We start from the raw sequence: 22417 nt of genomic DNA, 5'->3' as shown, positions 1-22417 counted from the left end.
CTGTGCGGTGTGTGGCATGCTAAACATCCCGGAGCAAGTCTTTGTGACCGCAGGCATCCACTCTGCCGATGTGTTCTAAAAGGTCCCCAGGTGCTCTGTTGTAGACTCTGACCTTCCTGCAAAAAGAAACACGCCAAAGGAGAATTTTTCTCAAGGGATAGATGTGTATAAGGGGGGAAAAAAGTTTCTATGTAGCTAAATGAGAAGAGAATGTTGTTACACCACACAAAATGTAGGCCTTATGACCCCCTAGAGCAAGACCAGGGTGCAAGCATGCTGTAATGTGTGTGTGTGTGTGTGTGTGTGTGTGTGTGTGTGTGTGTGTGTGTGTGTGTGTGTGTGTGTGTGGTGTCTGTTTTGTCATTTTGAAATACCGCAGCTCATTCCATAAGTGAAAAAAAGGATGATGCAAAACTTGTGCCTTGTCCAACCCATTACATTGCTTTTTACCAGAGAGATTATTATTCACTTAACCTCAAGAAAAGGAAAATCATGCAACTCTACATTCTCAAGCTCCACTGCAGATGAGGTTAAACCGTATAACTGCCAACAGCTAGCAAGTAATTGCTTCATTTCAACAGGAACGCAACCACCACAGCCTATATAAAATAATCATGATTGATGCTCATCTTTTTAGCCTCTGAAGTAAAGTCGAATAGCAGTTTAAAGATTTTCATCTTTCTCAGTGAGGTGCTTTTTTATATCTACAAGGCAGATATCTTCTGGAGTTGTGGTGGTTGCCACAGGCAAAGCATTTTCCCGTTGCTGAGCTAGCTCCAGTCAGCATATCCACACAACCACGGGCTATGTTTTTGTTAAATTTTACAGGCGTGACTTGGGGCTTTAAAACATGCACAAACATTTCCTTATGTCTCTCTCTACAAAGGAAACTTTGCTTCTGACTTAGCCTGTACTCGCGCTTTTACGATTTTCAGCTGCCTTATATTTTAATTGCTTTACTTCTCTTACTCCATCAAGACCCTTGTGAAACCATTACGGGAAAAAAATTGCTTCCTAAGGTGGAACTGACTGGTAACTTCTTCACCAGTAAAAACGGCAATTCTTCAGGCCTGAGAGTAAAGCTTTTATGTATGATGAACAATGCAGAGGACCGAAGGGGCTCTGTGTCATCAGGGGTTAAAGGAATGTGCAGCTGGTAGGCAACATCTTTAACCACTTATGTGAACAATAAAGGTAGGGGAGGAAAGGGTAGAGTTGCTGGTTCATGTCTGAGGGTGTGGGTGTTTTATGGGAACGGCTGAGACAATTTCAGTGGAATTGCCACAGTCAAATTTGAAGTTGTGCAAATGTATGAAAAGCCATAAAATATACCTGCTTAGCATTATTGGTTTAAGGATGCCTGCCTTTAAAATGTTTCAGTGCATATAAGCTTTGCTAAAGTTATGTTTAAAGACAGAAGGGAAGCAGAGTGAGACTTAATGTGGTCCAGGAGTGACTGTGGCTCAGGAGGTAGAGAAGGGCATCTACTAACTGGAAGGTTGATGGTCCAATCCCCAGCTGCTCCAGTCTGCATGCCCAAAGGGTCCTTGGGTAATTGCTCTTGATGCGTTCATCAGAGTGTGAATGTTAGCAACACTGACTTGCAGTGAAAAGCACTAAATAAGAGTCAGTCCCTTTACCATATTGCTTTTAAATTCAAGCAATATGGTATCTGTGTCCAACACATTTGTTAGTGATTTAAAACATCCATCAGTCCTTTGGCAGTATCATACATGTCAGAGCTAAGCACTGCCAGCGAAGAAGTTATCGCAGTAGCGGTAAAAACAAGTCAAAACTTTACTGGAGGATCAAAAATGGCATTTCATCCACCCCCACATGTAGTCAGATTGACAAGGTACAACTTTGTTGTTCTTACAGAAGAGCTGAGTCATCTCTTCTGTTGTACAGCTGAGGCTTTGTACTGACTCATTTCAAATTTCCCTGGTTATGAAACCTTGTTTTTCATATTGGGAAGCAAAGTTGGATGAAAGGTTGGATTAAAAAAATAGAAAAAAAAGAGATCACTGGGAAGGTCAAATAGCTGATAAAAAACAATCACATAAAACGTCTCTTTAGAGATTTATTTAGACCTCGCTTATACTGTGGAACAGTACAAAAATCACTTATGCAGATAACATGAGCATCAAGATTTTTTTTTAACATATGGCTAAGATGCCCTTTATTCTAATTAAACATTCACTATATGTATGTACATGTGAGAGCATACTATACACTGACCCACACTGCCACAGTGTATTGTACCTTCTGAGAGGTTGGTCTTGCATTTCCATTATATATTTTTCCTTGGAGAATACACACAAACACGCACAGACAGACACACACACGCGTGCAATTACGTTAATGCTGCCTTCTATAAAGAACACCCATAAAGTCCATTTGCCGTAATGTACCCTGAGCCTCCCTCTTGTCTCCTCCCTGGGGAGAATTGTAATGAGCGGTCAAGCCACATGCTCACACGTGGATGGAAATAAATCTAAGGATTGCATCCTCTGCAGCAGGCAGAGATTTTGCACTCTGACCTCAGTTACGGCTCAACATCCTGGGCTGCATGACTAAACGTTGTGTGGGTCCTCTGAAAGTCTTAACAACACAAGATTTTTTTTGAAGCCTAATAGTTTCGAAGCCTAATATTTACCATGAATCAGCAAACAGGAATGAGGACACAAATCTCATCTTTTCTTTAACACAAACATATGACAAGGAAAACATAGTGCATGGGACAAGGACACTCTGGTTACGTCTTTGGCTTCCATTCCACATCCGTCAGTCCTGACGTTACATCAGCACGTGTCAGAGAGTCCAGGAGCTAGGCTGTGCTTCCTGGAAGGACAAAGCTGAAACACTTAGGAGTATTAAAATTAGAGGTAGAGACCAGAAGAGGAATCTTGATGGGTAGCACTGAGCTGATCTTGCCAGCAAATGGAGGAGTTGCATATTTTCTTCATAGCTAAGAGGGATAGTCTCCACAAGGTCATTGATGGGAGTTGTTTTTTTTCTTCTGGTTTGCCACATCAAGCTGGTGAGGTGATTATTCGTTCTCCTGCTCCCCCTTTAGAGGGTTGATTGAGAGCAAGTGGAAAACAGCCAGATAAAAAAATTAATAGCTGCGCATGAGTAATGACTAATAAAGAAAACTGAATGTGGATGTTTGTCTTTTATCTGTTGTCAGGACTCATCTCTCTGCTGCCGGTGATCCTAAAAAGAGGAATAAAGATTTTACCAAAAAATAAAGAATGGAAGATTGTGATTTTGGGATTTTTTTAATACAGCTTTTGTTCTTTCTATTGGAAACCAAGCGTTGCAGGGTAAAATAAGTATGAGAACAGACATAAAAACTTGAGGCCAGGTCAAATGAACACCGTTTTTATCCTCTGGTTGACCTCCCTGTGCACTGAAGTGATTATGCGTGTCAGTTTGTGTGTTTAAGTTTCCTGAAATCTTTGTGCACGCAGGCCCTCATTCAGCTGCCAGTCTACATCTCCCAGTGCGAGGAGGTCAGAGTGTTTTTTGAGACCAGACCTGAAGACCTCAACCCACCCAAGGAGTGAGAAGCACACATGTACCCAAACACACCCTCACATATCTCCTTAACTATTAAAAACCCTTCCTCTTGTATACAATGGTAAATCATTGTTCCACTGGCTCATGGTATGCCATGTCCTGCGAGATCTGCTGGTAATGAACATTCATTATACTCTCTAATGAATATGATTTCATACTCCCGCTCAGCCTTCTGTTGGGGTTTTCTAGCAGAAACACACTTAATAGGTCCTGTTTTTAAAGCTGAGCTTGCATTTTTGCTGGAGCGGAGTGCGGACACCAGCCTCTACACAGCTGAGTCCACATAGTTTCTTTATAATCTCACTCTCAACACATTAGCGCAATATCCAGCACTAAAAGTAACGCAACTGTGTCGTTATTAAGCTTACATTTAGGGCTGTAGGGGTTATGGATGGCTGCCTTCAGCCAAACCGTAGACCCTAGAGATGTTTTATTTAATTAATAAATTTTGCTAACAGCTGCAGAAAGGCAGCGTAGTCATGTCCTCTCCGTCGAAACATCTTGACGTGTGTTGTCAGCTGTTAGGAAATCCACTAGATAAGGCCTGTGACTATATTTATGTATAAACCTATCACATCCTGATGTTTTATAAATGCCATAATGCCATTCAGGAGTGGCATGCACTGAGTGAGCAGCTGGGGGTTCACGCCCAAGGACAATTAACAGGACAAGAAGCTGTTATGAAGATTGAATGTGAAATGAGCTCCTGCAACAGCCTGCCATGTTGTCATATATAATGCAGACAGATTTAATCTTCCTTTGAAGTCTGCTGTGTGCTGCCGTCAAGTACTTTACTGGGGCCAGGCTTTAGGAAGACTGCTTGATTATAGTTACTTCACTCTTTTGACAAGATGAGCCACTTTCAGTATAAAATGTGATGAACGTTAGCTAAATAACTGGAATTTAAAACAGCCCTAACTTGTGTGTACGTACTCTTACTTTAAATAGTGAATTCAAGTAAATTTGTGGGGGGAAAAGATCTCTCCCAAAACTGGAATTATCACAAGGATTTGGGTGTTATTTTCCACATGCAGCCCCTCTGTATGAAGAGTTTGCATTTGTGTTCTCTGATATTGGAAAACTTTTCACTCTATTGGTGGTATCAGGATAGCAGATCATGGCAACTGTAAGCTGATACCAAACAAAAAGTGTGTCTAAAAGTTTCCGAAGCCTGTCGGTGGAATATGAATCTATATTTATAAGTTATGACACCCAGTCCGCACTCTTGTTTGTTCTCACACATCTCCACATCTTTTTTTCCCCCTTTCTTACCTCGGGGAAGGTTGCCAAGGACCCATACTTCCCTACTCCTCATACAAAGCCCCAAGCATGTATCAGTAGAGACGGGGGAGAGAGAGGGAGATGTGATTCCTTGAGGCAGATGAATATAGGAAGGACCTTGGTTTGTCTTTATTGAAATTGGATTACTGCTTTCTGCTAGTGCAGCCTGTTGCTTGGCTGACTGACAACAAGGCTGCTGTACAGCAACTGTAGGAGAAGATTTATCATGGCCTATAAATCTACTGCAACGAGTAAGACATGTTATACTTTTTCTTAAGAGCAGCAGAGAGGAGAGGAAAGGAGAGGACAGGAGAACTCAATTGTAAAGAGGAAGTAGATGGTCAGTGAGTAAAAAGGAAGAAAGAAGTACAGAAGAGGAAGTGTTGCAAGAAGAAGGCAAGGAAAAGGAAAGAAAATGCAAGGAAGATCATTATAGAAAAAAAGGACGTCATATAACCTAATCCAGAGAGAAGATTAGGCACAGGGAGGGATGGAGCGATTTTCTGTGAGCAGTTGTTTACTGTAAAGTTTAGTTTGAGGTTTCAAAACTTCTTCACCTTTATTCTCTGTATGAAAACAAAGTATACACATGCAGTGCACGCACAGATTCATGTGTTGTAGTCCATTTAGTCAGTCGCCCTGAGTATTTCTTATTATAATACCCTAATTGGCAAGCTTGGAGGTAAACATTCACAGAGATGAGGTCTCTGCAATTAACAGTTCTATCAATCCAATAATCCTTTATGTGGCTGAGAGCATTGATGTTGATGCAGAGAAATGGACACAGAGTGGCTGCCAAGGAAAACAATCAAGGGAGATAAAGCAGTAGGTTGAGCAGACGTGGAAGATGTGAGATGGAAAAAAGGAAGGCACTGGTAGGCTATAAAGTAAGGGTGCGACGTTTAGATAACGAGGGACAAACAGAGCAAATGCTGAGCATTAGCCACCAGTGACTTTTTGAGGCATCTGGCCATTGAATCAGTTCCTGACTCTTGCTGTGGAGTGATGGTCTATTTATCTGGATAATGTCTAAACCAGACACAGCAGATGCTGTATTGAATTTAACATCAGCCCGGATTTTCGGGATCAGCTATCTCAAAGCTTTTTATTCACATTAGCCTGCGTTGCAGACATGGATCTGTTTTCTCCTGCGTGACAGTTTGTAGATCTGATGGGTAAAGAGCCTTTCTTTTTCTCTTGTATTTAATTCCTCCAGCAGTACACGTGTTAAATGATAGTGAGATTAAGTAGAAATGAATAATTGGGGATGCTGTTCTATTGCTGTTGATGTTTGTTTTTAAGTTATTTAAGTGGGACCTTCATGAGTTTGTGAATTATGTTAAATATTATTAGTATGCTGGTTCCATTCCATTTTGGTATGTATGGTGTGGTCATGTAATGTTTTCTTTTCTTTAACAGGGAACCCATTGGGAAGAAGAAATCAGGTGAGATAGCTTTGATTGTGTATTTGAAATGAAAGGTAGGTTAGTTAATCATGAGAATCTTGGCTTTTCTCTGATAAACTATGTATTGAAAGGAATAAAAGCAAGTCTTCAGTAATTACCTCTGTGTCATATGATAGGACGTTATCTCCATCTAGTGGTCACAGGTTGAACAAACCAAAACAATGACTTTATTAGAAGACATTCCTTCTATACTGATGTTACAGTACTGTTGAACCAAGAAACAAACATTGTCCTTCTCTGTTCCTCTTTATATATACTCTGTATCCCCTCAGTTCATCTTTTATTCTTAATTTTGCATCCATGTTATCTTTTTCAGTTTTCTTCTCCATTCATTTTCCTTTCCCTCAGGGTTTGTGGAGAGAGCAACTACTTTCCTAAAGCGAGGTAGTAAACACACTGTCATGCTTGGTCGTGCTGTGTGTGTAACCCCAGTGGGTCGTGGCCCGTCCCCCCTCTCCTTCCCTGGCCTGGGCAGGTGGGATGTGGCTCTGTTGAGGCTTGGGGCTTGCATTGGTTCTGTTAATGATAAATTGTTGGTGATTGACTTTTGGAACTGGTGTGGGTCATATCTCAGCTCTATTTATATATGTTGTGTTGGTACAGGGTAGTAAAGTTATGCTCTACTATGAATGCATGACCCTGTATAGTAAGCTTGGTTATGCTAACAGCAATACATTGAATCAGGGAGTTAGAAATAGAAAAATTATATTTTAATCACTAGATTTAAAGATGCATTGAAATGTAAAGGATCGAAGAAGTTGATATTATAAAGGAATCCTTTAAAATTTATACCAGTATGTTTCAGGATGCCATTGTCATTAATTAAGAAATTACAATTAATAAATTTGTCATTTACATTTTTAAATATGGCTCTGTTTCAAATATATCAAATATTATGTTTAAGGTGAGCTAATTACGCTAACCGACTTAAATTGGTTTAGCTAGTGGCGCCATAGTGTAGTGATTTACAAATTTGCCAGAGATCTTTGGTTTGATCCTGGGAGGGAAAAAAAAGGTTTGAGGTTTTGTTTGGAAAGGCATCTGGAGTAAAAAATGTGGAACTCAAACACACAATGACTAAGGGAATAGTTGAAAATAGCTTGTGTTAAAAATGACTAGTGTTCCTCCAGTTCTGCTTTAGAGAAATTTGCATTACTAATATTCAAATCTTTAACTAGCATAATGGAGAAATTGCAGATTAAGCAGTACTAAATTTGGCTTTAATCAGATTATTTTCTTAGCTAGCTGCTGCTCACTGAAGGAGGCTAATGTTAACGTATTTTTAAGCTGCCCGATCAAGAAAATCTATTTTGTAATTACTGTACATACTTAATGTTATTATTATTTTGTTATTTTAAATCTGAACTTTTTGTGTGCCATAAACGCATTACTTTAGAATGTGTTTGATAGCACCTTCAGTGATTAGCATGCTGCAATTTATGCTAATGTCCCTTCATCGTGCATTTTATCAGTCAGCCAAGTTTTAGTGTGTGCATTTTTACACAACAAACGTCAATAGAAAAAGCAGAGTTGTTAGAGTTTTTATTTATACATTTTTTTAACAGTGATTATATTGTGAGCCCTCATTTGTTACTTTATTTTTTTAGTGATGTAGCGCTAACATTGGTGGTGGGTCTTAATGATGCTGGTTTGTTTCTATAGACATGTCACAGTCATGGTGAGAAATAAATTAACCATCTACGCTTTTCAATCCATCCCCTTCACTCCCATTCTCCAAATCTTCCTTTATTTCTCTCTCAGCTCGTTGTTTCCCCTCACGCTCCTTTCCAATCACGTACACTGCCTCCTCCGTCTGGACTCTGAGGGAATCTCAGTAATGTACATAAGCCCCCTCTAACAAAAAAACTTTTTACTTAATAGCTTTTGCACAAATTGCGACCTTGGAATTATTCTTGGCATTTCATCAAAAGGCAGTTTTTTTCCTCCCACTTAGCCTAAAATTGAATTCTGGCTGTTTTGTAAAGGCCTGCTTAAATTGGGTTTTAGTGAAGTTATTCAAAGCCCATATAAAGTCTGACATTTTAAAAGGTCATATTACATTTGGTCAATGAAATGCAAAACCTTTAAAGGTCAATACCTTAAACCCACACTGATGCAATCTTATAATTCCAAGTTCATGGACAGTCCTTTGATATTATGCACATATGAACAGAGCTCTTCAGCGAAGAACAAAAGATATTGAGTGGAGGCTTTTCTCGCATTATTGAGATTTCATTCGTGACTCCCCTAAGAAAGATCAAAGATGTGCTAAACTTCTGTTATGATTTTTTTTTTTATTCTTCCCTTAATAGGAGACTCCTCCTCAGCAGACCCTCTTGTACTCGACCAGTATGTGGCAGTAACAGACTATGAGAAGCAGGAGAGCTCTGAGATAAGCCTGCATGTGGGGCAGGTGGTGGAGGTCATTGAGAAAAATGAGTCTGGCAAGTTTCATACAGAATTAGTACATATATTCTGTACATTTCTCTGATGTTTTCATTGTGGCAGATTGCTGCTTTCACTGTTCAGCTAACCTGTTACGTTAAGTGTTGATGTGGAACTATGCAATTACTTGAAACATTATGGGGGTTTGTGGGATTGTTGCTACTGCTGGACTTGGTCTGTTGCCAGCTATTAAGGTTGAGTTAAATAGGTTTGCTAAAAATACTCAAGAGAAATAGCAGTTGATATATTAATAAAAATATATATTTTAAAAACCTCAGAGTATGCCAGTAATGTCATCTTGTTTTGTAAATCATAGCTATTTATTAACTTTTTAAATTAATTAATCAAATTACTAAAACAAATAGTCATTCAAATATCGGAATATCCGCAATGGTAACATGTACACCCAAGAACAGCGGTCCCCAACCTTTTTTGCGCCACGGACCGGTTTATGTCCGACAATATTTTTACGGACTGGCTTTTAAGGTATCACGGATAAATACAACAAAATAAAACCAGTACTGGTACCAAAAAAAGATTTATTCATAACATACAGGAAAAGAACCAGGGAAGCCAAGTTAAGGATAAAAACATTTAAAAAATAACGATAAAAACCCCGAAAACCATAAATTTCACACCCGAGCCTCAACTCTCTCGTACCAAACAACGCCTGGGGGTTGGGGACCGCTGCCCAAGAAGATTAATAGTAATGCATAATAAAAGAATAATTGTAATACATCACATAAACTATAGGTTACGCATGCTTAAAAAAAAAAAGCAACATATGGTGGTGCTTTGCAACAATCCCAGCAACAAGTCAAATATCAGTCGTGCGTTTTACTGACGCATATAATCCCTTAACTGAATAAGCATTGCATGAGGTGCAGTATCTTGTATATCAGTTTTGTTTTGTTTTTCCTGCCTGTTTAGGGTGGTGGTTTGTGAGTTCAGAAGATGCTCAGGGCTGGGTCCCTGCCACCTGCCTTGAGGCCCAGGATGACCCTGATGACTTCAGTCTTCCAGGAGAAGAAGGTACATCAAGCTTTACATTTGGGTGCTACTGTTTAGATTCAATGTTACCACAGGGAAAGGTTTAGGGTGCAGTGCAGAAGTGCAGAATACACCACGTCAGAGGCACATCTTTTGTTACACACCGTTTAACTCCTGTAACTCACTCAGTACTCTGTTGATGGTTAATAAGCAAACCTATTTTGTCAGACTGACTTTTGAGTTGAAGACTGTTGCTGCTAAGACTCTGTGTGTGTTTTGCATTCTAGAGAATTGGCAAAAGAAAATCCAAAAGGATCAGTAGAAAAAAATTACAATTTCATTGCCAAAGCCCTGGTAAGGATATGCTAAAGAAAGGAATATTGTACAGTAAATGACAGGATCTCAAAATAGGGTGCTCTGCCAATATGCAAATTATGATCTTAAAAGCCTGAGATGTATGAGGTGGCTGGCTGCCCTATCAAAGTCTGGAGAGTTTGTTTGATTCAAACATTCACAGATTTTATTCCGTAAGAGAACAATACAAAATTAACAAACAGCATTATGCTAATCATGCATTCAATTTAAAATGCCACATTAATAAGAAAAATTTTAAAACACCCCAGAGATCCCTATTAACCATTAGATGAAGGAACTATTTGTCAGTTCAAGTAAATAAAAATACCAATTATTTCCCCATAGATCCATCAATACCGAAAGTGTTTTAGGATGAAAATATCCTCCAGATTGCATTTGTAATGTTCACTTCCTATTTTGCCCCAATTACTGTGCTGGGATGTCAGTGCCACGGAGATTCTGGTCACTGCCAAGGCATATGGGTCGTCGCAGAACTTTAGGGGATCTATTCAGCACAGGCTTTGGGCAAGGTGGAGCGCACGCCTTTCTTTTCCCCCTATAATGAATATGTGTGTGTGTGTGTGTGTGTGTGTGTGTGTGTGTGTGTGTGTGTGTGTGTGTGTGTGTGTACACACACGCATATAAAACTGTGTGCATGTTTGTCCATGTGTGCGCATGAAGAAATGTTGCATGAGTGACCTCAGCATGTAAATAAATCCTCGCATGCAAAGTGAACTGCATATTTGTGTATAAATGTATTTGTTATAAATAATATATATGATAAAAATATATATTTATTTATATATCAAATAAATGACTAGAACAATTTAACCAGCATTAATAAACGCGTGATTGTTCACTGTGTGTAGTATGTAATAGTAGTAGAAATGGTGTTGACAATAGACAAGGCTGTGTTTGATGTTGTAACAAGTTTGTCCTGTGTGTGCGTTTTTGTGTCTTACATTTTCACTCCACAAGATGTTGCTCAAGCCTTGCCTCACTAGATAAGTTATAACAGGTAAAACTAATGTGTGCCTATAGCAACCACAGTATCTCATCTGAAATCTCAATATTAAATTGCTGAGCAGTTTCTGTTAATCAGAAAGAAGTTCCTGTCGTTTTTGCCCTAACAAGAATCTTTGCCAACTTTGTGGGGAAAAAAAGGATGATAGTCTGTGTCTGGTGTTTTTGAAGTTTTGGTCAGAAGCAAAATTCCTCATTTCCTTCTGTGTTCAGTCTTAAAAAGAGAAGGTTTAATTTAAAGTCTGTTGAGGAAAAAGTTGGTCTCAAAAGGCAGCTCAACATCCAACCACCCAGTGCTTGCTTCTGCGTAAATATGTGAAGTTAGAGCTTGTTGTGCCAGTCGTTAGCAGTGGCACAACAAGCTCCACTTTCAGCTTTGTTGGCAGTGTGTCACTGGCAACACACTTTTACTTGGAGATCACACCCATTAACCTATGTCGACTGCCAGTACTGCCATTAGAGGCGAGTGGGAATAACAAAGATGGCATTCACTCCTATTAAATCCTTTTGAACGCTTTATTTTATTTTAGACTGGTTGCATTATTACTTGAATTAATTTTTTTAAAATGCTGTAACTTTTACTGTCATCTTTGATTCAGTTTCACATTGAGAAAAGTTTAAAAAAAACAAAAAAAAAAAACAGATCCAGGTAATGGAAATCCCAGACAGTTGACTCTTTTCCAGTCACTTGGTTAAGTGACAAAATGTTTCATCCACTGAAAACGCTGCATCCAGATGACCAGAATCAGCTCTCTGGGGATAAATACTTTAGGCCATAGTAGTTTAAGTGTGTCATTATGTGCTATACGTACCCAGCCTACATTATGCGTTTATTTGTGGCACCCTAACTGTGAACTGATAACGTGTTCTGATACACGTAACAATATTTCCTTTTTCCACGTTCAGAAGAGAAGTATTCAGTGATTTACCCGTACTCGGCCAGAGACCAGGATGAGATCGACCTGGAGAAAGGCATGATTGTTGAGGTTATTCAGAAGAACTTGGAAGGCTGGTGGAAGATCAGGTAGCAACAGCCACATTTTTGTAATACAGTGCAATATGTTCAAATACTTCTTAGTACATTGTTGATAATGGTGGTAATAGGAATGAAAATGCTAATGCATGTTACTGTACAGACTGAAGGAAGGTCCAATTTTTTTGTTTTCGTCCAGCTTTATGTTCATTATATATCAGCCACTAACTGTCCATCTCTCCTCCATTTAGGTACCAAGGCCGTGAGGGCTGGGCCCCAGCGTCCTACCTGAAGAAGGCTGACATGCAGAAGCAGTCAGCAGGCGCTCCTCCTCATGCCAGTACAAATGACCTAGATGGGCTTTCTAAACAAATCCAGCAAAACAACGCCGCTAGAGAAAACCGAGAGAATAGCCAGAAGGAAAACAGGCTCTCGGTTTTCTCTGAGAACAACAAAATCAGTAAGTGAATTTAACAAAACAGTGCCTCTGAGATTTAGTTTTAAAATATTAAAGCAACCAAAGCATGCAAAAGCTTTGCAAAGATAAGCTTGCACACAAGTGACTAAAACCTTTTTTCTGGCAAAGCAACAATGTGCCAAATAATACAGTTTTACCTAATGACAGTCAAAATATTTATTGTGCCAGTGGAGAAAACCTGAATGGAGACGTGTAACAATTTCCCAGAACACATATTGCTAGTTTTCAGTTGGGCTGCGAGCTACTAGTGTGATTTTGTTTTGTTTTTTGCAGAAGTGGGATCAAGACACAGACCTCCTCCACGCAGAGATCTCACCATTGTAAGAATATACCCAGTGGTGATTCTGTATATCTGAAGATAGCTTTCAGTGGCTTAATAAATAAATAAGGTTTTCACCAGTGCAACCTTTATGTGTGCCCTCTCACATCCCACAGCCACGTGGTACAAACTTACCCAAGCCACCCGTCGCTCCCCAAGTTGAGGAAGAGTTCTACACCATAGCAGACTTTCAGACCACCATCCCTGATGGAATCAGCTTCCAAGCTGGAGTCAAAGTTGAGGTGGGTTAGACACGGCCTAAAGTTTTGCTCCTCTGAATTAAGAAAAATGGTTTTTCACTAACATTTGGTTTAAACTACATTGATACATTCTAGGTGATTGAAAAGAATGCAAGTGGTTGGTGGTACATCCAGATCGATGACAAAGAAGGCTGGGCACCTGCCACTTTTATTGACAAGTACAAGAAGACCAGCAATGCCTTGCGACCCAATTTCCTCGCCCCGTTGCCCAATGAGATGGAGAAGCTGAGGCTGGAGGATGGTGGTTGTTCGAATGTTTCAGGTACAGATGACAACTGGTCCAAGCCTTTACCAGATGAGCCAAATGCAGCCTCTGAGTCCTCTACGCGCCCTAAGCTCAGAGATTGGAAGTCCAATGCCAGCAAGGGGCCCTCTTTCTCTGGGCCTTTGCCCCCAGCCCCAACTGCACCTCCCGCTGAGGAGAAACCTGCTCTGCCGCCTCGAAGAGAGTCTATTAATAAGAGCTTTGAATTGGAGGTAGCAGAGAAATCGAGGTCAGATAACTCCAAACCTTTGCCTCCAAAACCCCCAGCTCCTGGGGTCATCGTGCCACTGGTTACACCTAAACCTCCCCCCTTCAAATCAGACAAACCCCCAGAGACCAAGAAAGATGAAAAGAGCAAAGCTCTTCACCTTCGAAATGAGATGGGTCTTGAATGTGGCCACAAGATCTCTGCCAAAGAGGTGAAGAAGTTTAATCTGAAACCTGTGCCTAAACAGCCACCAAAACCCAAGCCAGAATCACAGGAGGAGAAAACCGAGGCACCGGGCCCAGCTGTGTTTATGAAGGCAAAGCCAGTGGTCCGACCTAAACCCGTTACAGCTGCCAAGCCAGATCCCCCAGGGGAGAACAAAGTAGACATCACCAACTTGAGAAGCAAGTTGAGACCATCTAAGCCGGCAGATGCTAGCTCAACAGAGGTGAACCATCAGAATGACGCCTCGCCAGCAGTAAATAGTTCCCACACAAGTTCACCCCCTAGCTCTCCTCCAGTGAGCATCCCACCTCTGAATAACGGTAAGTATTCTAATGAGCCAAAACTTCCACCAAAACACATCAGTGGTCATGGCCAGGAGAGCTCATCGCCTCTTGCAAAACCAGCAGTGCCTCCCCACAAGGAACCCCCTCAGAGACCGCCGGCCACGGTTCCAAAAAGACCACCCCCTCCAAAGAAAACTGATCCATCAAGTCCAACTGAACTTAAATCTCCACCAACTCTTAAAGAAACCCAGGACGTTCCCAAGGCTGGACCACCACAGCTCAGCAGACCACCTCCCCCAAAACCCAAAGGGTTTCAGGCACCAGCAAGCAAAGAGAAGGAAGAGCCCAAGGTGAATAAAGTCCCAATTCCTCCAAAGCCCCAGCTGAAGCCTGGGCCACCCAAGGATAGGCTTCCACCTTTACTCAAGGAGCCCAGCAAGGATGAGCTGTATCTTGCTGTGGCAGACTTTGAAGGGGATGAGCAAACATCCAGCTTCAAGGTGGGCACAGTGTTTGAGGTTCTGGAAAAAAACAGCAGTGGCTGGTGGTTCTGTAAAAACGTAGGAGAAGAAGTCGAGAGCTGGATCCCCTCGAATTACCTGAGCAAGAAACCTTAGGAAGTAAATGTGCTCGCACACATCGCCATACGAACATATAAGTAACTTAATGATCTAAATGAACAAGATCTCACTAATTTCTTGCTACTTAGCCTGTTTTTTTTGTTTTTTTTTAATTTATAGGTACATTTTTTTTATTGACACATTTTGTTTTGTTTCATTTTTATACAAATATTTTACCTACCAACTGAACCAGCAATAACACATGACCTTGTTGGGTTTTGTAATGTTTACTTTTTTTGTTTTATGTCAACTATATATGAAATCTTAGGTTAAAAAAAAAAAAAAAGTATCTTGCCTTTGCTGCCGTATGTTAGTCACCGTGTCAGTCTCGCCATTTCTCGGGCTAGAAACTAGAAGAGCAGTAAATGTATCTACACCCTTGCCTTTTAATATATGGTGCCTCAATATTATATGCGAAGTGCTTCAGCGCTTATTAAATGGTATGCAATGGTAGACATAGTCCTTGTTGGAGTCTTGGAGTCATTTTACTATAAAATCAAGAATCGCATTATACATTGCAAGAGTACAGAGTAGACGTTTAAATTAACTCACTGGGGGAGGTCATTGACTACATCTGAACTTTCAAGCGCTAATAGTTGGTTATCTCTTTGCCCAGTGCTGTTTGTTACCTTGGAGACGTGCATATTAGCGTTTCCATGTTGTATTGCTTTTATTCTGACTGCATAATTAATGTTGCAACGAATTGTAACAGATGTGCACTTTCAGTCATTTCAGCTGAAGTTTAAGGTTTGCACACACTGAAAGAAAGGGGAGAATGCCACGGTGCATTTAGTTTTATAAGCCATTTTCAGACTGCTTTCTTTATTTGTGTTATCCTCACTGTAGCAAAGAGGCTATATTATCCAAACTGAGAAGGCAAGAAGGGTCTATATATCAAAGTATTTTAACATAACTGTTCTCAGAGCCATCAGTGGGATTTGCAAAATGTGAACGGCAGAGCACATCTGCCTATCTGACATAGCAATTGAATACCTACAGTCATTTGTGCAATGATTTACAGTATTGTAAATGTACAATCTGTTCGTAACCGAAGTGTGGTGCTCCGATAACAAAGTATGACCGTTGTATAAGAATAATGTTTTACATTGACGCTTGACTGGTCTCAAGTATGGTCGGTGAAACAAATTATTTTTTATTGTACAGAAATGAGTCATATCTTAACTATTGTCACTTTTTTTTGATGTTCCATCTATTTTATCCCCCTCTGTGCTGATCAAAGGGTTAGAAGAAGAAAGTTTCAAGAAGGTATTTGGTTGTTGATTTGGTTGATGATAGGATTTAAGTAATTAAGGAAAGGTTTGGGGAAACAACTGGCTGGTAATCTAACAATTGGTCCATATCTCAAGTGTTTACAAAGTACCAATTGTCTGACACTAAAAAAATAAATCTGTTCATAGTTATGAAGATAATTAGACAAGGCTGCAAGCTTTATAACACTAATTCTGTTCTGCTTGTAGTTGCTATAATGTTATACCATCTTCCAATCATACCAAAGTATGTTACCAACTTTAAAAAAAAAAAAATCCTAAAGTGAAATCCTAAAGGGAAAGGACAGAAGTACAATGCAAGGCAAGTGTATAGGGGTTATTTCAGTATTGTAAACTGTTTACTTTTTTGCTATGTGTTTTCATTACAGTGTATCTGCTTTTGCTTTAAGTCAATAAAAGTTTTGTGATTTTTCACTTCAGATGCCCCACTGCTTCCACTCAGTGTTTAGCGTTTGATTTATTTGGGTTGTAGTTCCTTCAGAACTGCTTAAATTCTTCATTGCACAAATTCTCAGAGATTTTGATCTGTGTCGACATGGTAACATCAGTCATACTTCAGATTTGTCAGCTTCACATCTGTGATGTGAATCTCCCATCGCAAAATGCCATCTACTGATTTGAGATCTGGTGATTGTCGAGGGATTTTCCTGTTCAAGAAACCCTCACCACTATGTGTCAGACAGTATGGATCCATGATTTTGTGGTGTTTAGACCAAGTTTTGTAGCATAATTGAGACTCCTTACAGCAGACAATGTTCCTTCAATCTTCTAAATCTGTGTGAATTGTAGCCTCAGTTTTCTGTTTTCAGCTGGTGTGCTCTTCTGCTGCAGTAACCTATTTGTTTCAAGGTTACATGTCTGAGCTACTGTTGCTCTATCAGCTCAAAGGAGTCTGGCCATTCTCTCACCTCTGGCATCAGCTGGGCATTTTCTCCCAGAGTACTGCCGCTCACTGGATATTGTCCTCTGTCCACTCTGTAAATGCTAGAGATGGTTGCATGGGAGATTATATGCTACCATGTGATTGGCTAATTAAACATTTGGATTTACAAGCAATTGAACATTTGTATCCAATGAAGTGCGTGGTGAGTGTAACAAACTGGAATGTTCTCGCTTCAGTTCCTCCAGCTTTAGCACTGCTGCAATGAATGAATGACTGAATTTGCTATACTATCTAACATAAGTTACATAAAAACATCCTGTATATAGTCACACTCCTGCGTTCTCCACAATACTTTTTTAATAACCTTTCCTTGTGTGTGTGTTTATATATAGAGGAGTTGACACTGGATTTTTAATCCCACAAATCTTTTTTTAACCAACTGTTTAAAAAAAAAAAAAAAAAAATTATATCATCTGACAGTCTTGATGCATTTTCCAGTAGAACAGGTGGTATGATGTTACAAAGAATCTCCACAACAATCCAGCAATTATAAAATCTGCATTTATTTACAACAGTGGTTCCTTCTGAAAAAAAAATTTATTCATACAGTCCCTCCACACAAATAATGTTATGTAAACTAAGGCAGAGAGTCAGAGATACAGAGCCAGTAAACGGTAAGAAAAGAATTGTAAATGTAAATACTTCTGATATAAGAGAGATTAAGCTGTACCTGATTGTGGACCTGATTCAGTGTAAATCTGCAGGCCAACTGCAGTTAGCTGATGCAAACTGCTCCAATAAAACCGCTCCTCACTCAAGAAATGATGATTTTGAGCTGCAAACTTTAAGTAGAAAATTAAACAGCTAGAGGCATCTTACAGCAGACTGAATTGTTGCATCCCCTTAAAATGATGTGAAGAACTATTGTGTAAAAACCTAAATTATTGCTATTGAATACCTAAAAATTATAAAATGGTTAAATCACTCTTAACCAAAGGCTTTTATTCACCTCCCAAAAAAAGTTAACATATATATTTTTGGGTTTAAGCTCTTCATGTTATTCTTGCTCTCAGTGCAAAGGAAGGCAAAGTTTAAGAAAAATAAACCTCTGTAAGCTTAGCAAAAACATATAATATTGCACATTGGTTAGCATTTACTGCATGTTGCATAACAATTCAAATTTAACTCCCCTCTATAACATCCTGAAAGAAAAACAAAACAAAACAAAAAAAAACCCAAACAGCTCTGGCTTTGTCAGTTCCCATCCAGTGTGACTGATTTCTACAGTAATGATACAACAGAAAAAATAACTGAGCAATACTGAAAAAAAACACAACAAAACTTGAGTTCCCTTATTAGTTAACAACGAAATCTTAAAAGAAACCATTAAATTCAAAGATACATTGCATTCAGCCTTATCCCTCATTTAAAACAAAAAAGACACAAAATCATCACATCCTTCATTCCATGATTAAAAGACAAAGTAAATCAAAACTATATAGGGGTAAGCTGTATAATGTTCTTTGAGTAAAAATAAATAAAGGCAAACTTTGGCAGCAAAGGCAAAGTAAGGCACAGAGAACAGGAAATTAAAAAAAAAAAAGATTCAGTAAATCAAAACATTTCTAGAGGAGTTTTTGGTCTTATTTGAAAGATAACCTTGAAAAATTAAGGTAAGCAAGTACTCATTTACTAGGTCGTTAATATTTATAGCATTCCTTGTTATCGTGGAAAAAATGATCTCTGGCTGGGTGCTTTGGAAAAAAACAAAAAACCTGTTGCCTAATCATAAGGTGGTTTTTCTGAATATTTAATCATTAAAACAGATAATTTGGTATCTTCAGCTCACCCCAATAAATGGCCTTTGTATCACATTATTGAGAAATCTGAAGCATGCTTGAAAAGAAAAAGAAAGCAAACACTGTATGAGAGTAGATATTATGTCAGGGTGTCTAATGACGCACATCAGAACATGAATAAAAACATAAATATTTACTAAAACAATAAAGAAACCTAATGGAAGGATCAGTATTCTGCCATTACTGGTAAAGCAAGAGAAAAAAAAAAGAAGGCCAGCAGGCAATGGTACCAGTGGGTGTGTATACATTAGTGGGCAGAAGATAATATTGTGTAATGTCACAGCATCTGTTCTCATGTGGTAGTCTCATCTTGATACGGCATAAATTTGGAGACTCTGTTGGGAGAACTGGGGTTTGGACAGTCGGAACTCTCACTCATCCTGAAGAAAGCCTCCTGCTCCTTTTTCCTGGCATTCAGTTCATCTTCAAGGGCCTGGGAATGTAAAATGCACAAGTTTACCTCACAAAGATGTAAACTTTTGCAATGTGAACAAAGTAGAAAACAGAGCACTAAAATCATGAATTATTTGATATATCAACGTTCCTGTTATATGATTGGGAAAGCAGTTATTACATTGTGTCTTGTACATTTAAGTACTTAACTACTACTTTGCTTATTGAATTGCATGGCTACAGCAAAATATGTTATAAGAATGAGCCTGGAACCAGAAAAGTGGAGCTCAGAATGAAAACACTCAAAACACCCGAGCAAAAATACCGTAACCATAAATGTTTTACAATTGTTTGCATTTATTACAACTTTAGTAAGAAAAAGGGCATTTTTTTATCTTTATCTCAATTCACACCGAGCACATTTCAGTGTGTTTTTGATGAAAATTCCCAGTAAGCCTGCTCTTAAAAATATAGAAATTACTATGATGATAGTATTTTGGGAATATCTGAGCCACAAAATAGACTCCAATACATTTTTGTTTGTAAGAAATTGTGAGTGGAGACAACATACCTTCTTTTTGGGCTTCAGTTGTTCCCTCCAGTCCTTCATCATATAATTGTGTTGCTCGTCCAACATTTTGAGCCTCTGAGTCTCATTCTCAATCAACAGGTGACATTTTTCATTCTGCAGCAGAAAATGTGCTTGTTAAGCAATGTGGGCTAGTTATTATGTTCATTAAGTGTCCTCTATATTCATCCATCCATCCATCTTCATCCGCTTATCCGAGGTCGGGTCGCGGGGGTAGCAGCCTAAGCAAAGAGGTCCAGACCTCCCTCTCCCCAGCCACCTCCTCCAGCTTGTCCGGGGGAATACCAAGGCGTTCCCAGGCCAGCCGAGAGATATAATCTCTCCAGCGTGTCCTGGGTCTGCCCCGGGGCCTCCTCCCGGTGGGACATGCCTGGAACACCTCGCCCAGGAGGCGCCCAGGGGGCATCCTTGCCAGATGCCCGAACCACCTCAGCTGGCTCCTTTCGATGTGGAGCAGCAGCTGCTCTACTCTAAGCCCCTCCCGGATGGCCGAACTTCTCACCCTATCTCTAAGGGAGAGGCCAGCCACCCTTCGGAGGAAGCTCATTTCCGCCGCTTGTATCCGCGATCTCGTTCTTTCGGTCACTACCCACAGCTCGTGGCCATAGGTGAGGGTAGGGACGTAGATCGACCGGTAAATTGAGAGCTTCGCTTTTACACTCAGCTCCCTCTTCACCACGACTGACCGGTGCAGCGTCCGCATTACTGCAGCCGCAGCCCCAATCCGTCTGTCGATCTCCAGCTCCCTTCTCCCATCACTCGCGAACAAGACCCCGAGATACTTGAACTCCTCCACTTGGGGCAGGAACTCATCCCCGACCCGGAGTGGGCACTCCACCCTTTTCCGGCTGAGAACCATGGCCTCAGATTTGGAGGTGCTGATCCTCATTCCCGCTGCGTTACACTCGGCTGCGAACCGCTCCAGTGCGAGCTGGAGGCCCTCACCCGATGAAGCCAACAGAACCACATCATCCGCAAAAATCAGAGATGAGATTCTGAGGCCACCAAAGCGAAAGCCCTCCGCCACTTGGCTGCGCCTAGAAATCCTGTCCATAAAAATTATGAACAGAACCGGAGACAAAGGGCAGCCTTGGCGGAGCCCATCACCCACCGGGAACGAGTCCGACTTATTGCCGGCAATGCGAACCAAGCTCTTGCAACGGTTGTATAGGGATTGAATGGCCCGTAGCAATGGGCCAGACACCCCATACTCGCGCAACACCTCCCACAGGACGCCCCGAGGGACACGGTCGAATGCCTTCTCCAGGTCCACAAAACACATGTAGACTGGTTGGGCAAACTCCCATGCACCCTCAAGTATCCTCGAGAGGACAAAGAGCTGGTCCAGTGTTCCGCGACCAGGACGAAAACCGCATTGTTCCTCCTGTATCCGAGGTTCGACTAGCGGACGAACCCTCCTCTCCAGCACCCTGGCATAGACTTTCCCGGGGAGGCTGAGGAGTGTGATCCCCCTGTAGTTGGAACACACCCTCCGGTCCCCCTTCTTGAAGATGGGGACCACCACCCCGGTCTGCCAGTCCACAGGTACTGCCCCTGATCTCCACGCAACATTGCAGAGACGTGTCAACCAAGACAGCCCTACAACGTCCAGAGCCTTCAGGAACTCGGGGCGGACCTCATCGACACCAGGGGCTCTGCCACCAAGGAGTTGTTTAACTGCCTCAGTGACCTCGCCCCCGGAAATCGGTGGGTCACACCCCTCATCCCCAGACTCTGCTTCCTCCCCGGAAGACGTGTCAGTGGGATTAAGGAGGTCCTCGAAGTATTCCTTCCACCGCCCGACAATTTTCTCAGTCGACGTCAACAGCGCTCCGCCAGCACTATACACAGTGCAGGTAGAGCACCGCTTTCCCCTCCTGAGACGCCTGACGGTTTGCCAGAATCTCTTCGAGGCAGTCCGAAAGTCTTTTTCCATGGCCTCTCCGAACTCCTCCCACACCCGAGTTTTTGCTTCAGCCACTGCCCGAGCCGCATTCCGCTTGGCCTGTCGATACCTGTCGGCTGCCTCCGGAGTCCCACAGGCTAACCAAGCCCGATAGGCCTCCTTCTTCAGCCTGGTGGCTCCCTTCACCTCTGGTGTCCACCATTTGGTTCGGGGATTACCACCACGGCAGGCACCAACCACCTTGCGGCCGCAGCTCAATGCAGCAGCTTCGGCAATGGAGACGCTGAACATGGTCCATTCGGACTCAATGTCCCCAGTCTCCCTCGGAATGCTGTTGAAGCTCTGCCGGAGGTGTGCGTTGAAGATCTCGCGGACTGGGGCCTCTGCTAGACGTTCCCAGCACACCCTCACTACGCGTTTAGGTGCACCAGGTCTGTCCAGCGTCCTCCCCCGCCACCTGATCCAACTCACCACCAGGTGGTGATCAGTTGACAGCTCAGCCCCTCTCTTTACCCGAGTGTCCAGAACATATGGTCGCAGGTCTGGTGATACGATTACAAAATCGATCATCGACCTACGGCCTAGAGCATCCTGGTGCCACGTGCACTTATGGACACTCTTATGTTCGAACAGGGTGTTCGTTATGGCCAAACTGTGATTAGCACAGAAGTCCAATAACAAAGCACCGCTCGGGTTCAGATCAGGGAGGCCGTTCCTCCCAATCA

At 41.3% G+C, this 22417-nt stretch overlaps 2 protein-coding genes across 4 annotated transcripts in view; one reads left to right on the top strand and one right to left on the bottom strand.

Annotated features, from left to right (window-relative positions):
• The window catches only part of sh3pxd2b (SH3 and PX domains 2B), a 33824-nt gene extending 17343 nt beyond the window's left edge, over positions 1–16481 (top strand). Inside the window, exons 5-14 of one of the 2 annotated variants that reach the window (XM_082550123.1) lie at positions 3474–3565; positions 6283–6308; positions 6678–6713; positions 8642–8773; positions 9705–9806; positions 12048–12165; positions 12366–12574; positions 12866–12912; positions 13028–13153; positions 13247–16481. In XM_082550123.1, coding sequence (XP_082406249.1) covers positions 3474–3565; positions 6283–6308; positions 6678–6713; positions 8642–8773; positions 9705–9806; positions 12048–12165; positions 12366–12574; positions 12866–12912; positions 13028–13153; positions 13247–14770 — 2412 coding nt within the window. In that variant the 3' untranslated portion in view covers positions 14771–16481. The remainder of the gene's footprint in view (positions 1–3473; positions 3566–6282; positions 6309–6677; positions 6714–8641; positions 8774–9704; positions 9807–12047; positions 12166–12365; positions 12575–12865; positions 12913–13027; positions 13154–13246) is intronic. The other variant, XM_082550124.1, reaches the window with a different exon arrangement.
• Positions 16482–17488: 1007 nt separating this feature from the next.
• stk10 (serine/threonine kinase 10) overlaps positions 17489–22417 on the bottom strand; it is a 41639-nt gene continuing 36710 nt past the window's right edge. For both annotated transcript variants that reach the window (XM_082550121.1, XM_082550122.1), the window contains 2 exons: positions 19769–19882; positions 17489–19237 (listed from right to left, as the gene is read on the bottom strand). In XM_082550121.1, the coding sequence (XP_082406247.1) occupies positions 19097–19237; positions 19769–19882 (255 nt within the window). In that variant the 3' untranslated portion in view covers positions 17489–19096. The remainder of the gene's footprint in view (positions 19238–19768; positions 19883–22417) is intronic.

The sequence above is a fragment of the Aulonocara stuartgranti genome (genome assembly GCF_965226115.1).
Source record: "Aulonocara stuartgranti genome assembly, chromosome: 10".
Classification (NCBI taxonomy): domain Eukaryota; kingdom Metazoa; phylum Chordata; class Actinopteri; order Cichliformes; family Cichlidae; genus Aulonocara; species Aulonocara stuartgranti.
The sequence above is the reverse complement of the archived record's forward strand: the minus strand, read 5'-3'. Positions and strand labels throughout refer to the sequence as shown.